We start from the raw sequence: 17,242 nt of genomic DNA, 5'->3' as shown, positions 1-17,242 counted from the left end.
AGGACAAAAAAAGTCCTTAAAAATCAGTTTGATAGAGTGTTCAAGACAAACTGTAATCGTTTAAAAAAACAGCCTACATTCTGACAAATTGCAGGAATGCGTAAAATCTCCTACTTCTACTTTTTGCACGAGGGTGTGGTGAATAGAGGAAGTGTGACGTCACAGGCCCTTTATATCCTCTCAAATCCACCCAACATCATAAAATACAGGATACAATATCTCAAGATTAGATTTTCCACCACATTTTGTCGTTGAACTGGTTTTTCTGTCCAGAAACTAAACCTCTCGCTCTCCCACACCAAACCCCATAGAGAAAATCAGCCATTTTAGCTCACGGGGACACAGGAGCTGCTGGTCTACTGCTGCCTCGTGTGGTGAGTTTGTGTCACTGAGGTTAATCGAAACACAATATGTCACACCCCGAATTCACAAAAGAACACATTTTAACGTAGTGATGGAGGCAGCAGTGGATCGACAACTTCCTGTCCACTGTGAATGTAAAATTGTTGATTTTCTCGATGGGATTTGGTGTGGGAGAGTGAGCGGTTTTAAAAAGGTGACACAAACCTTTGTTGCCAGCGAGAAAATGAGCAAAATAAAGCAACAAAAACGTCTTTTTTTCAGGTGAGACTTTTGTTAAGTAGTTCAAATTTAGTTTTTGACTTGATAGTTTTTATTTTTTTATTTTTTTTTGCAAATTTGTGGATGCAGGAAAGTGAGATTTGACCATTTGGACACATTCTAATCAGCATGGCATGATCATGTCAGGTATGAATGGAGCCATTGAGTCGACAACTGACGGCAGCAGCAATGCTGTTGTGCAAACACGGCAGAGTCACTGCTGCTGCCGCTGCTGCTGCCGCTGCTGCTGCTGCTGCTGCTGCTGCTGCTGTTGTTGTCAAACTTGTCCTCCTTTCTTAAACAGATAGAATCTGAGTTTCACCGTGACGGCGCGGAGCCATATCCTCCATATGTGTCCTGACTCCTGTCACATGTGACACAGTGATGTTTCACACCGTCATATTTCTGTTGTGCCTCAAACATAAACAGGAACTGTGGCAGAAAGGAGAAGCCACCTTGGACAAACAGAAAAGCTTCAGCAGCAGCAGCTTTAATTTGAGATATTTGTTCAGAGATTATGTTTCTGACGGGATGTTTTCATTTGAACAAAACTGAACATACAGGATGACAAATGGCACGAAAACTTGCTCTTCATGTTGCAATATTACATATTAAAATTGTGTGATATTACAAGAAACATGTTGCTAATTATACAAAAAAATGACTTAATTTAACAAAAGATGTTACGATTTTTCAAAAAGTTGTTATTGACACACAAACATTACTTCCACTTAAATAAAATGATTTCAAATGAACAAAAACACGACACAAAGTATCTGTTTCTGTGCTTCTGCAGAATAATGGCTTTGTTTCTTTGTTATTTCTCTGGTTGCCATGGCGACGCTGACTCTTCATTGTTCTCTTTTCCCCATTTTCACATGAAAAACTGGGGAAATAATTACTCGTCCCAATTATGACTCCATCAGCCGTGATGATGGCTTTGTCATTTGTTGAGTGGAGTGTGTGTGTGTGTGTGTGTGTGTGTGTGTGTGTGTGTGTGTGTGTGTGTGAGAGTCCATTAAAATCCCTAAAAGGCCATTTCACAAACACACCTGATGACAGAAAATGACACACAATAATAATGAGGTAATTATGTGTGTGTGTGTTTGTGACAGAGGAGGATTAATGTCAGGATGTAAAATATTATTTTTATTTTTTAATGAATGATTCAGTGATGAAATAAATGTACCTTCACTGCTTTTTCATGTAACTTTACATTCCTTTATTTTTCTCATGTTTCACTGTATATTTCAAAAACTGTGTTTTATTTATGTGCATTATTAAAAAAGCAATGGCAGTATTAAAACATATTTAATTTATTATTTCAAGTTGATTTAATTATTATTATTTGAAATGATCACAGTAAAGGCAGTGCAGTTTTAAATGTTTTTTTTATAAAGTTTTAATTTTATTCTTGAAGTAGCAATAGCAGCACATATGTAAGTATGAGATTAAGTATTTTTATTTTCCCTTTTAAAATATATATTTTTTGTAGTTTTATTATCATTATTACATTTTATTCAAATTAGTAAAAAACAATATTAAATTGTTTTCCCGCGACCCGACCCCGGATAAGATGAAGAGAAATTATTAAATTTTAGTGATTTAAATAAATGTTATTTATTAATATAAAATTAAACTTAATGTATTATTATTTAATTTAGTTTTTATTAAATAATAATTATTTAATTGAATTGTATTTTTTTAATTAAACATAATTATTATTTATGCTGTATTGTTATTTCTTTACTATTATTATTGTTATTATTATTATTATTGTTATTATTACAATAATACATGTTATTTAAATTAATAAAAGTTTAATATTTCATTTTATTAATTGAAATAAATGTTTTTATTTAATTGAATGATTCATATTAAAATACATGTAACTGTATTATTAATTATATTCCATTATTTTTTATTTAATAATTATTATTTAGTTTAATTGTATTATTATTTTATTAGATTATTCTTTCATTTTTAATTATGATTATTTTTTTTAATTTAAATGAGTACAATTTTAATATGATAATGTCATGTTATGATTCTGATTAAAGTTACAGTAGTAACAGTGTTTCCTGGAAAGTCTGCGCTCGTGCAGCTGCTGTCGCTGTGATTTCTTCCGGGTTCTCTCTCTCTCGCGCGCTCTATGTGTGTGTGTGTGTGTGAGTGGGTGCGTTTGTTGTTGTTTGGGATTATAATCGTCAGCTCGTCGTCACCTGTCACTTCTGCGGCGTCGGCGACCGCGTTTACACCAATTTAACGGCAACTTCACCGCGACTTTGCCATGTTTTTACCGGCTTTTACTGCGCGGTTTGTGGCTGAAGAAGAGGAAGCAGTGAATCACTGACACCTGCTGCTGCTGCTACACACACACACACACACACACACATACGCGCGCGCACGCGCTCGCAGGCACAGGTGAGGACACACACAGGTGACAATCTCGTGGACAATCGCCTCAAACTGTGGATTAAAACCGCGCTCGGTGATATTTGTTGGCCGCGGTCTTCGGTATGAAGGTGACGGTAACCTTCGGGGACACCGCGGTTGTGGTTCCCTGTAAAACCACCTGGACCGTACGCGATCTAAGCGACCAAGCCACGCGCCGGTACCGGAGGATTCTCGAGCACGTACAGGTGACCACACACACACACACACACACACACATTTGTTTACTTAAAAAGTCTCATTATGATCAATACAAAAACACAAATAAAGTATAAAAGTCCATTCCAATCATTCTTGACATTTTCATGAGCAAAGGTAGGCAACATGGCTGCTGTGGTCACGTGACACGCCTTCACGCGCCAGGTTACGTTTTCAAATCATGGTTTGAATTTGAAACTGAAAACAACTTCAATGTTTAACATTTCAGCAACATGCTGTGTATCATTAAACGACTAATGTTGGTTTGAGTTGAAGTAAATCAGAGATTTAATGAATCACAGCTTCATTTTATGGATGTTTTATGTAAAGATCTAAAGATAAAACATGATAAAAGTGCTGTGGCGTCAAAAACATGACCCATCCAATGGTTTTGACCCATTTTCTTACATGTATGACTATTAAAATGCTTTATTTTGGTTTTGTAGTTTCTTCATTTTACTTTTTTTGTCGTTTCAAAATGATTAAATCAGCATTTCCCTAACTTTTATAAAAAATCACAACCCGATTCACCTCATAAATTGTGTATGACTATTTTTCTCAACTATTTTACCCACAAACATCATATGTTTCATAAAGTAAACGCATGTTTAGTTCATGCTTGTTTTTTTTTAAATAAATATTAAGTAAAAGGCTTCAAAACATTTGTTTTTTTTATGACCCAGAAAAATTCTCCAGTGACCCACCTGTTTGTCCTGACCCTGTCTTTGGGAACCACTGGATTAATCAAATTTTTTAACATTTTAAAACCTGTATTATGACTAGGTTTCACATTTAAAGTGACAGTACAGGTTTATATAAATAGATTAAATAGATTTTAGCCACTTAGCTGAAGGCTCTTTTCATATAACCTCATTATTGTAAGAATTTATTTGTTATTGTTATAATTTATTTCTCACAATATAAAAATGACCCTTTTTCTCACTGTTTGACATTGTTTTCTGCTCTAAAGTGAAGTTTGCGTCGCTTTCTGAAACCACTCCCACACCAAACCCCATAGAGAAAATCACCAATTTTACATCACAGGGACAAGGAGCATGTTGATCCACTGCTGCCTCCATCAGTAAATTCAAACGTGTTGTCATGTGACTTTGGCTTTCAAAATGATTTGTTTGACTCTATCTCAGTGACACAAACTGACCACACGAGGCAGCAGCACACCAGTTGTCCCTGCGAGCTAAAAACGCTGATTTTCTCAATGGGGTCTGGTGTGGGAGAGTGAGCCGTTTATAAACTGAAGTATTTAGTAAAAAAAACCCAACCAAACATGTTCTTTAGATGTCATAGACCCACAATGCAGTGCAGCAACAGCACATTTTGGCACTCCTGGACACGACGACCTGTTGTGACGGACGTCTAAACCTCTGTAAACACAGCACGCGTCCCAGGATTCCTGCTTAGCGTGCAGTGGACGCTCCAAACAGATGCTATCTCACACACACACACACACACACACACACACACACACACACACACACACACACACACACTGAGGAACCACTGGTGTTTTCTTTCTCTCTCTGTCTGTGTTTGCTGATGTTGCACATTAATCATTCTGCCAAGGTTGGCCTTTTATTAATCAGCAGCGGCGTGAGTTGCACGCTGTCGCGCCGCGATAGCGCGCTAATGTGTGTCTTTGTCTCGGCCGTGAGTGTGAGTGTTTTTTGGCAGCAGCCTCAGCTGTCCGTCTCCACAATGGCTCCCAGTTTAAGCCCCGGTATCTCGGCGGGCAGGTGGAAGTTTACTGTTCGATGTCCCGCGGTTGTGGACGCGCAGCGGCCGACAGGAGGCTTTGTCCTGTGAGTGATTGCGGATTAGGATTGGTGACAGGTTGTGGTTCTTATCGGTCGGCTGCTTCTCCCCTCAGCCTCCTGCCTCCTCTGAGGTGAGCTCGGCAGCGTCCCCGCCGGGTGATTGGACGGCTCAATGGATCGCCTCCGCTCATGTAAGACACCTGGATTCAGAGACGCACAGTGGAGCTAATCTCGCTCAGTGTCCACTGAGCTGTTATGTCTCTGCTTCACTGACTGACAGAGCCACAAACTCTCTCCATCATCATCATTCTCATCAAGATCCTGCAAGGCACGGGCCGATATACTCACATTTCCTCACCAAAATCATTGCCGTTCATGATAAACATCTGCTATTTAGATTCTGCGGAGTCTTCTTTGGTCAGTTTTTACTTCTACGTCAGGTTTATAGATGAACTGAAGTTACAAACATCAAAAAAACCATCCCTAGTGTTACCAAAACACTGTTAAATATGTCAATAATGTGACTTAAACGACTGAAACTTACCAACACAAGTTACAAAATGTAGCATGACTTAAAAAACATGTTGCTAAAGCTACACATTTTAAATCACGAGGTCCTGGAATGACTGTAAAAATACAGCTCCCCCTTGTGGCACTTCAAAATAAATGTCATGATTATTTTAAAGCTCCAGACTGTAACGTCTGTCGCCTAGAAACATCACTCGTGTTCCATTTGTAGTCGGAAATCGGAGTTGTTTTAGTTGATGTGTTTAAATTTAAAGCGGAATGTTGCAAGGCTGTTGCCAGGACTAAGCCGAGTCGGACTAAGCCGAGTCGGACTAAGCCGAGTCGGACTAATGTGTTTACATGACATTTAGAAAACTGAATTATTGCCTTATGTGTGTTTAACTGCATAAGACAAAGACTAGTTGGACTGAGACTAGTTGGACAAAGACGAGTCAGACTAACATGTGTACATGACATGAAAAACTATTAAACTAACCTAAAATCTGACTTTAAACATGCGCATAAACATGTTACAGGGTTCTGACAATAAAAACCCTGCATAATTCAGCTTTTACTTTGACATAAAACCGTCCTAAAGTGTAGAAGTAGCTGAAGTTGGCGAGCTGCGAGCCCGTGATCAGGAGAGCGTCGAGGCCTTGATTGCTTTTTTCCACAGAGCGTGTTAATTAGCCGCCGCCGCCGTCGCCGCTGCTGCTGCTGGACAGTGACTCGGCGTAGCTGCTGCTTGGACAGTGACTCAGCAGTCTGCCGCTGGCCTGTCCTCATGGAGGACGGTCCAGTTGTGAAAGTGCCAGAGAGACAGAATTAAAGAGATGTGAGCGGTTGCTCCTGCCAGCACTGTCCACTTACTGCCCACGCTAACGCTGTCACGCTAACCGCTGTCAGCGGGGACACAGACCAGTGTGTGTGTGTGTGTGTGTGTTTACGCTAGCTGCAGACCTTCCTAATTAGCAGTTTATTTTAATGTGATCTCAGCTGTGAGTCGACACATTCAGCAGCTTTCATCGCGTCTGTTAGCGATGAAAGCTAACGCGCGCGCGCACACACACACACACAGTCGCGTCTCATTATACTGTGTGATTTTTTTTCTTTTTTAAATCAAATATTTTTCCATATAATTGGAGCTTTGTTCTCCTGAAAGTATAAGATTGTGGAGGTTGTGTCAAGATTTGCACCTCGGGTGTGAAGTTTTATTAGTTATTGGAGGAAAAAAAAAATAAATAAAAAATCACATCTTAGTTCCCATCTGTCATGTCTTTAAGTTTTGTTCTTCGTCCACAGGGATGTAAAATAAAACAAAAAGAATAATAAATTGTCTGTCAGGGCCGTGCCAAAACAAATATTTGTCACACTTTGTCTCCAAGAAACAACAAATACTTTTTATAAATGTTTTTTAAAAAAGTATAAATATTAGGTGAGTTTATAAGAACTTTAAAATAGAATAAGACTTTTATGTCAGGGTCATCTTGTTTTTCTACGGCAGCCTGAAAGGACAAACCAGTCAGAGCATGTGAGTCAATCTCACCACTAGGGGTCAGGTTCTTTACTCCTTTTATGACAATAAGCTGAATATTTTTGGTAGAACTACGACAATTAATCCATTACTTTCGAGTGATTCGAAAATATGAATCGAGAAAATAATAAATTAATAAACTATTGGTTAGTCGGGCTGCAACTAACTTTTATTATTTTCTCGTCGGTAAATTGTCAGAAAATGACGAAAACTTTGATCAAACCTGGAAAATGATGTTCTCAAATGTCTTGTTTGGTCCACAAACCAAAATTCATCTGTTTTAATGATTTCTTTGTTTTTTTGAAGCAAAAAAAACCAGAAAATATTCACATTTAAGAAGCTGAGAAATCACAGAAACCTGTTTTTATTCTTTAAAAAACACTCAAAGTGATGAATTGATCATCAAAATGGTTCAATCATTGATTAATTGGGTAATTGTTTCAGCCCTAACTTAAATATTCTACATTTTCTTTGCTGCTTTTAATGCCAGTATGGTGATTATCACAGACACGACTGATGATGAAGATTCTCGTGTCTGTGAGTTTATTTCACAAGTTCTTAGTTCATCACATGTGAAGAATGGGGGCAGACAGATAGTGAGTACCTGTCACGGATGTAATTGCATTTATTTCAGTTAATATGTTATTAGAGAGTCATTTTTAGCCGCAGATTAACGGGAGAACGCGGGCGAGTTCAAAGGTCGAGGCGTCTTCCTTCTCATCCACTCCACTTTTTTTTTTATTTTACCGTCACGGCTCAATCCACACCACTGTGTAATTACACATCCTTGTGAGGATGAGAGCGTGAAATAGCCGCCGCTGTCACCGCGGTGCTTGGAGTAAACGCTCGGGGACTTAATCTCGTCGCCGGGAATTTCCTCCTCTAACTGTCACGCTCATTCTCCGTATTGACTCGAGCTGCTTTTGATCCAAACACGATGCTTCCCTGTTGTTTGTTTTCATGGATTCTTTTCGCCGCACACGCTCGCGGGGAACGCCGTCGTGTGAGAGCTTAATCTCGGGCCTAATTAACACTGTGCTCTAATAATCCGCCGCCACAGTGAATTAAAACAAGTGTGATGCTGCCCTGCCCTTCTCTGCCGCGCTGTTTGTTGTTGCTGCCGACGACGCTCTTCCACTCTCACGGCGTTCAGGAATGCTGGCGGTCATTCAGGTCGGACCGGTTTTCCCAGGCCAGGTTTTCCAGGCGCCGCCACCGGTTTCATCATCTCTGTCCCACACACATAAACACCCTAAATATAGCACTGTCTTCTGTCTAGACTCACAGTGGGAATCTGGAGGCGCCGGATGATTGGATTACGGTTATAATTCAGATTATTAGAGTGCCTGCTTTAGCAATACACATCAACGAGAACTCCCTAGAGTTCTCATCCTGCAGTTTTGAGGAAAAAAAACTCCACACATCCCATATCAAAACGTGTGGTTTCATCGGGAATGGCGTGCTATGACTTTTCGAAGCGCTTCGAGTAACCATTGCGACAGAAATTGCGAAAAACTGCAAAGAATTTCCACATACACACGAATGGGGAAACAGTCGAAAAAACAATTTCAATCCAGACCAATTTAGAGCGTCACAGTGTCGTCACACTTTAACGTAGAGACGTGGTTGAAACTTTATTTTCAAACGATCGCAGTTTAAGTTTTGTACTTTTCTTATAATGAGTGTGTATTGTGCCATTAGAGTAGCACGCTCTAGCTGAGGTCTGGGAAAAGAATCACAAACATCTCTAAACAAACTCCTCTGCTGCCCACAGTTTCCAACCTACACAGACAATTTTTACATAAAAATGTTGCTATGGTTGTCGTCTAACCCTGTGTGTTGTTTTCATTTTCATATGACTTGCAGTTTTTCTTGAAATCACCTAAAAGCTCAGAGAGTTCTGCTCAAACCTCCCATTGACTCCCATGTTAAAACGCAGCTGTGGAGCTTTGTTTTAAAAATGAAGACGAGGGTGATTTTAAAACTGTGATTTATCGGTCAATTCACGCCCGTTTTTCACAAATCTAAATGTGGCAGCTGCTGAAAGCCTCCTGACGCTCACAGACCAAAAATCTAATCTGTATCATCAACTCTTCTTGAAATACGACAACTTTAAAACACGCTGCTTTCTCGGTTTTTCACCAGTTTTGGACATTGAGAAACAGGTGTGCGGGAGGGCTTGTGCAACCAGCTGCACATGATTTTAAAGGCTGATTCCACAAAAATACCACTAAATATGTCAACTTTTAAAGGTTCAGTCCACCCAGAATCAACCGCAAGAAGCAGACGCCATCAAATGTTCTAGATTATGAAGTCAGTGTACCATAATAATGATATTTATCCTTATGCACACGTACCAACATACAGTGTGTGTATATATAGAGTCGTTGTTTTGCATTTATAGAAAACAATGGGACAAGTGATGCGACAACAAAGCAGAAAATGATCATTTTCAAACGTGCGTTTCTTGTGTTTTTTGTCTCCCACGTCAACAAAAGGCAAACACTCTCAATAATTCATGTTTGGACACAGTCGAGTAAGAATTCATCCGTTCATGTCTGAGGTTTACAGTGATGTAACGGCCTCGTGTTAAGTATGTTACCAGATAAAAAACATTTACTGTCCTCACGTAACAAACGTCACACTGAGTGTGTAACCAGTGTGGAATGTGCCCATCATCATCATCATCATCATCGTCGTCAACACGGCTCCTGACAAACTGGAAAAGTTCCTTCACCTCACTCTCAAATACGTCTGTTACAAACAAACAGGCGCTTGTTCTTCTGTAAAACCAGGGGTTCCCAAAGTGAGGGTCGGGACCCGCATATGGGTCGCGGGAAATGTTTTTTGGGTCCCACAATTTATTGATTGATTTATTTTAAAATTATTATTACGATTAAGACCTTGCAGTATATGTTTTAAAATGTAGAGATGCAGTATACATTATCCAAGGTTCCGATAAGCGACACCACCCGAAGCCACAGTTGCCCTAAAAAAACAGCATTGATAATTATCAGTGTCATTTTTTAAATGATTTTTACATCAGTATGTAGAAGCGCTTTAACCAAAATGATATTTTTAATGCTAAAATATAAATATTATTGTTATGCATGAATTTTCTAATTTATTATTTCTTGATAAAGATGTAAAATTATAGTTGTTTTACTCAAGTTAGTTTTAGTGGCTATGTCGGTACATATGTGGTATCGTATCAGAAAAGTGGTATCGTGCCATCCCTCGATTTAAACGCTCATCCACACGCTGATCTCATCTTATTGTTTCAATTTAGATAATATAGATTTGAAAGTCCGAGCTGAGATGCTAACTCGAGTTTGTTTGTGTTTAGCATGGAGATCCTGCTGTGAAAACACACCACTTGGAATATGCTGAGGGAGGAATCCTGGACATGGACGACCTGCTGAGTGATCTCGTGGAGGACAGAGACAAGGTGAGGGCCATTCGTCTTGGTTTATGTAAATCGGGTGTTTTAAAGTATGAGGGACAGTAAACTGCAGCAGGATGTGTGTGTCACTTTTATCCCGGCTCAGAGTCTGCTTTGTAGATTTGTTTTGACTCTTCTCTAAAGTCTCAAACCTGGCAGGATGTCAGAACATCGAAGAAACAAGGAGTTCCTAAATCCACCTTGGTTATCTTGTCACTCTTAAGGGTGACTGTGGTGTCTCTCTGAATTAGAAAGAATGTGTTTGACACTTTTTCATCCTTTACCAACTAAAAAAAACAGCCTCACTCTTCCACACCAAACCCCATAGAGAAAATCAGGGATTTTAACATCACCGCATACAACAGCACACAGGAGTTGTCGATCCACTGCTGCCTCCATCAGTGAGTCCAGGTGTGTTGTTGTGTGACTTCTGCATTTGGAACGCTTCATTCAGATTCACCTCAGTGACACAAACTGACCACACGAGGCAGCAGTGGACCGGCAGCTCCTGTGTCCCTGTGAGCTAAAAAGACTGATTTTCTCTATGGGGTTTGGTGTGGGAGAGTGAGCGGTGTAGAAACCTTTGTCTTACACTGAGATAAAGTGACAAACACTTCTGAAGTGAGTGTTCTGTTAGTACCTCATACAGTACAAATCAGAGAGGGAACGTGACCCCATTACATTCCCTTTTGATAATTTCCCTTAATGAATTCCAGAGATATGCTAATTAGCTGCCCCAAATCCATATTCATAAACGCGGTGCCGGGGCTCATGATGAATTACTAACACTTAGTCAACAAGGACATGTAGCAGAGCGTGTACAGTGTGTGTGTGTGTGTGTGTGTGTGGAGATGAAACTGAAGGTAAAATAAATATAAACTATACACATTCACCTTTACATCACGAGCAGGGTCTGCGCGACTGAGGCGGCCAATTTGCACCGCCATGTTTTTACGCTTACAGCAACACGCTTGGATATTATTAGGTATTTCTCTTAACTAGAGAAAGAACACGCTGCGTTCCATTTGTGGTCGGAACTCGGGATTTCCGACCGGCATGCGGCGAGCGGGGATTCGTATTTCATTCATTCATATTTGAATGAACATTTCAGAACGTCATCATTTCCGGGTTTGATCGTTTTCTGACATGTTTTGGACCAATCCAGTGCTAGATTAATCCAGAATATAATCGATTAATCCAGAATATAATCGACAGATGAATTGATTGTGAAAATAACTGTGAGTTGTAGCCATTGTCCATTAAAAAAATTAAAAATAAAAATACAAATTTCAAAATAAAAGCATTTGTGTTCAAATTGAATGATGTACAGTTGACTATAAAAACGTCTTTATGATGGAAAATGAATTGTAATTTAAAAACAAACCATACAGAAGTAACTCGCAGGTGTAGAGGTTGTGATCGACTGGTGGTGATGATTGTCGAGCCCAGAATGTGTTTGAATCCACGTTATTTTGCCACAAAACAAGAATAATCAGACACATGATGGAATTATTATCACAAGATCTTTATCTTATTTGTCAGACTTTAATGACTCACTTTTTCTAAAGCCTGAACCCGTCTCTCTCTCTCTCTCTCTCTCTCTCTCTCTCTCTCTCTATGGTGATGATGATGATGATGATGCAGCGTCACAGATGAAATCCCACTTTGGCATTTGATCAGAATTCCTTCTCTCTCTTTGTTTTCCAGCCGGCTCTTCTTCTTTTTCCAGTAGAACCTGCAGCGTGCAGGAAGTTCACTATTTACCTTCATATTTCTCCTCCTCCTCCTCATCAGCCGTTTTATCCCTTTTGTTTTTGCGGCTGATGAAAAGATAACAAAGGGAACAGGACGGGTGTGCGCGGTGTTCACGTCCGTGCCAATCACCTGACTTATCAGCGAGCTTCCAAACGGCGCGTGCTCTCGCTGATTAATGAAGCGCGCCTGGCATTTTTTGATTAGCCCCCACTTCCTTTTGTTTGTCTGGATGTTTTATTCTCTCCGTCTCCATCTTTAGCACGTATCTGTTTGTTTTTGTCCTCTCATTGTGGCCGACGCTGTTCTGCCGTCAGTCACGCGGCGAGTCGCTGTGACGCTCCGCCGTCGCACAGCGTGGGCCCTCTGTTAGCCGCGGATGCTAATGAGAGATAATGGCGGGCTATTTGTCTGCCCAGTGGTTAGCTTAGCCGCGAGGACACATCTCTTTATGTGGAGGGTTAGCCTCAGTCTGTTATTACACACACACACACACTAGTTTTCTCCAACCTCTAGTCCTCTATCATAATTGTGCATTATTTTTTATTTTAATATTGTGTAATATTGTTTGTTTACCTATCCGTCTTTTACACACACACAGATGAGTAGCGTAGCATGTTAGCATTAGTGACTGTCTGGATTAGCACCACTGGTGGTTGATGAGGAGACGTCTGTGATTTGATTACAGTACACACACACACACACACATGAATATTAATGATGAAGTGATGAATGTGAAGGAGTGAGCAGGACACTGCAGACTGACGTGTGACCACGAGTCCACAGAGACGCAAAGAGACCACTGCAGGTCAAAGGTCACTCCGTGTGTGTGTGTGTGTGTAACAACAAGCGCATGCTCCTAATACAGTGATACAAAAACACACTTCCCTCATTTACTTTCTTTTCTATTTTACTTTCCTAACTGTTCAAATTTCCTTTACTTTCTCCTTTCCTTACTCTTCCAAATAAACTTTTGTTTCCTTTCCTTGTTTTCTCTCCTCTTCTGTCCTTCTTTCTTCCATTGTCTCCTTCACACTCTTGTGGGATCTCAGAACACAGGAGTCTGTCTGTCTGTCTGTCTGTCTGTCTGTCTGTCTGTGTGTGATCATGTGACTACTTTGTCCATAAAGACACTGAAGCTCCTTGATTCTCCACTCTCACACTGCGAGTGTAAACGTGTGACTTTCCTAATCCCGTCACGCCAAATCTCATCCAGAATAGGAATTAAAGTCGGGGAGCATGACGTCTCGTCCTAAGTGGACTGTCACTCCTCGTTCCATGCACGTCGTCCCCCGGCACGGACCTTGTTTTGACGGGAAAAACACACGCGTTTAAAAAGCCTCAGTGCAGCCAGTGAAAAATCTAATTTCATGGGAAATTTACTGGGGGAAAAAAACCTCTGGAATGATTTCCTCCATCTCTCTTTAATTAGCTCTCTTAATCACAACGCCTACAAGGCACTGATGAACCTCCTGTGCCGTGCTCTGGTTGCCGGAATGTAAATGTTCTCTGAAATGTCAGCCGCTTGATTTCGAGGCCATCTCCCATCATGCATCTCTGCCGCCTCCATGTCAGACGTGAGGCTGGAACATTGAAGCTGTCATATAGAAATAAGTGTGTGTCTTTCATGGAGTAATTACCACTCTGAAAGTGATCACTTTTAATTAGGCTACATGTGAAATCATTTTTTTATAGTTAAAGGGGAAGTTGATGAAAGTGGATCTTAAGAATATCATTTTCACCTTTTCTTTGCTGTTAAACGACCTTTTTTGGCCAGAAACTCTCCCACACCAAACCCCATAGAGAAAATCAGCGATTTTAGCTCACGGGGACACAGCAGCTGCTGGTCCACTACTGCCTCGTGTGGTCGGTTTGTGTCACTGAGGTGAATCTGAACGGAGAATTTCAAACTCAGAAGTCGCACAAAAACGTATTAGAACTTAACGACGGAGGCAGCGGTGGATCAACAGCGTCTGTGTGCTGTGACGTAAAATCACTGCTTTTCTCTATGGGGTTTGGTGTGGCAGAGTGAGCGTCTTCAAAACCAGTGGAAACGACTTGAGTTTCCAGTCAAAGTGTGAAATAAAACAGCGAACGTGTTCTTAACTTCAGCAGCTTAGCGGTTATTAGGTTAGTCTTTGGTAAAGTGGCTGAAATATCCGTGTTCCCTTCCTGGCAGCCGTGTTTTTGGAAAGAGTAATCGTCCTTGTCTCTGAATGTAATTACAGTCAAACGGGGCGTCGCGTGCGTGTCGGCGGTATCGATAATTGAATACCATCAAGTTTGAGTTTGAGCGAAGGGGTGGGGGGGTTCGAAGTCAAGGTCGAGTCTGATGAGATGTGATCTAATCACCGTGTGTGTGTGTGTGTGTGTGTGTGTGTGTGACTGAATCCCACTGTGCAGCCGCTCAGTTGTGATGTGATCTGATCTGCGGGTAACACACACTTAATCTGACTTAATGTAATCCACTGTATGTTGACTGCAGATTTGAATCAGCGAGGACGATCTTGATTGTTTATCAACTTATGACAGGGTGAATTTCACCTCTGAGTTATAGGAGATGTGCTAACATTTGTGTTCTTGAAGCTCTGTGAGCTACGTGCTAACATTAGCCTAATTTCAGCTCTGGGGCATGTTCTAACATTCGCGTTCTTGTAGCCCTTTGAGTTCTGTGCTAACGTTAGCCTTCTTGAAGCTCTGGTAGCTATGTGCTAACATTTGCCTCCTTGAAGCTCTTGAACCTGTGTGCTAACATTAGCCTTCTTTAATCTCTTTGAGCCATGTGCTAACATTAGCCTTATTTAATCTCGGAGGCAGCGTTCTTAAAGCGATGTACGTTACGTGCTAACATTAGCATTCTTTCAGTTCTGTGCGCTATCCACTAACATTGGCCTTCAATAAACTATGTGTGCTACATGCTAACATTAGCCTTCCTGAAGCTCTGTGAGCTACCTGCAAATATTAGCCTTCTTTAAACTCTCTGTGCCATGTGCTAACATTAGCTCTGCGAAAGCTACATGCTAACATTCACATGTCCCTTTTGCTTACGCAGCTGTCAATGTAATTCATGGGAATAATACTACCAATATTAGTAGTATTATTAGTATTACTAATATCAGTAGTATTATTAGTGCACATTATACGTATTTTATACTTATTTTCGTAGCCACAAAGTCGAGTTTTTCCCCCCATGTCATGTCTGTGGCTCCGTAACAACCGCATGGTTTCCTCTAAGCTCCTGATGAAGTCTCAAATATTCATCACCCCTTTTTACACTTTTCAGAAATATCCCATATTGTGACAAAAGCTCCATATTCTACTGGGAAATTCTAATTTAGTTCTGAGACAATTTAATCTGGAATGCACAGCGTGTGCGGAGCTGCAGCTGCAGCAGCAGCGATGCCGCTAACCTTATAGAATAAATGTTCTCTTTTTGGGGAGGAGGATAAAAAAAGAAAAGAATAAAATCAATTAAGTCGACAAAGGGAGGAAGATAATGGCTGCTGAAGTACGGCTGATTTATACTACACTGTCTGAGTGTGAGTGTGAGCTGAGGATGTACAGATTATGATTGGAATGTGAAGATTATGTGATGAGGCCGGCCGTGCTTGTGACATTTTTCTAATCAGTGCACTTAAACCTCATGCTCATCACCGGCCATTCACACGGCGCCGCGCGAGCTGACGTGACGACTGAACAAGCCAATCAAACGTATAGTTCTCCGCGGCGTTGGACGGAGGAGAAACGAGGGTGTCGCGGAGCGTCGGAGGCTAATCAGCAGCTCGTCTGCTCCTCGCAATCACGTTCCATTCACTGAACTCTTACGCTCCGTGTTTCCGAAGGAACGGCTTCATGTCAGAGGGGCCGACGTCTGACACCTCGCAAATGGATTATTGAAGAAAATCAGCAGATGTAACAGAACACGCGCTTCATCTGAGGTCAGGGGACAGGAAGTGAATTATTTTAGTGTGAAAAAACAGAATCAAAGTCTCAAAGCTAAAGTTAATGAGACCACGAGTGCACCATGCAGGTCGTTGTTGTTTTGTGTGTTTCATTGTCCAAAAGCAAACAAACAAACACAACTAACAATCATTTTCATCATCGCTTAATCTGTCCATTATTTTCTCAATGAATCGAGTACTTGAAGATGTTGGAAAAATGTTGACTGGTGTTTCCCAAACCTGGAAAAGATGATGCTCTAAATGTGTTGTTTTTGTCCACAAACCAAAAAGGATTCAGTTTTAATGATTTCTTTGTTTGTGGAGCAAATAATCCAGAAAATATTCACATGTAAGAAGATGAAAAATCAGCTAAAAACAGATGACAATTCAGGATTATGTCTGTATTCTTGAAATTCTGACTTTAATCTCAGAATTCCAACTTTTCCCCCCCTCAGAATTCCAACTTTAATCTCAGCATTCTGTGTTTAATCTAAGAATTGCAACATTTTCCATCATAATTCTCACTTTTATCTGAGAATTCCGACAGAATTTTGACCATTTCCTTCACGATTATAATCTTATAATTCTTTTCCCTCAGAATTCCGACTTTAATCCCAGAATTTCCGACGTTTTCCCTCAGAATTCTGATCTTGTAATCTGCGACGTCATCTCATCTGAAGTCGAGCCTCAGTTCATTATTCACTGTGTTTTTGATTTAAAACAAAGCATGAACACATGAGAGAACATGAATAAACTAATCCTGCACATCTGTGATTTATAAAGGGTGTGATTTTAATTCAAAAACGATTATTTATTCAAGATTAGTTCAAGTTATACGCACATAAAAACCCCTGAGCTGATTTAGAGAATAAATCCTTCTTTTTTGTATTTAATTCACCTGCACGCTTGTTGAGTTTTCTCATAAAGTTGCACTTGGTAATTTTAATTCCTGTAGACGATCCGTTGCCGTAGCTTCTGACTTTGAATGATGGCGCTGCTCCAAAGTGATTTGTCAGTTCAC

At 40.4% G+C, this 17,242-nt stretch overlaps 1 protein-coding gene across 1 annotated transcript in view; it reads left to right on the top strand.

Annotated features, from left to right (window-relative positions):
* The first annotated feature begins 2,772 nt into the window (after positions 1-2,772).
* LOC122783475 (partitioning defective 3 homolog B-like) overlaps positions 2,773-17,242 on the top strand; it is a 137,072-nt gene continuing 122,602 nt past the window's right edge. Inside the window, 2 exon segments of the mRNA XM_044048302.1 lie at positions 2,773-3,263; positions 10,433-10,534. Of these exon segments, the coding sequence (XP_043904237.1) occupies positions 3,141-3,263; positions 10,433-10,534 (225 nt within the window). The 5' untranslated portion in view covers positions 2,773-3,140.

Source organism: Solea senegalensis, linkage group LG2 (genome assembly GCF_019176455.1).
Source record: "Solea senegalensis isolate Sse05_10M linkage group LG2, IFAPA_SoseM_1, whole genome shotgun sequence".
NCBI classification, from domain to species: domain Eukaryota; kingdom Metazoa; phylum Chordata; class Actinopteri; order Pleuronectiformes; family Soleidae; genus Solea; species Solea senegalensis.
The sequence above is the reverse complement of the archived record's forward strand: the minus strand, read 5'-3'. Positions and strand labels throughout refer to the sequence as shown.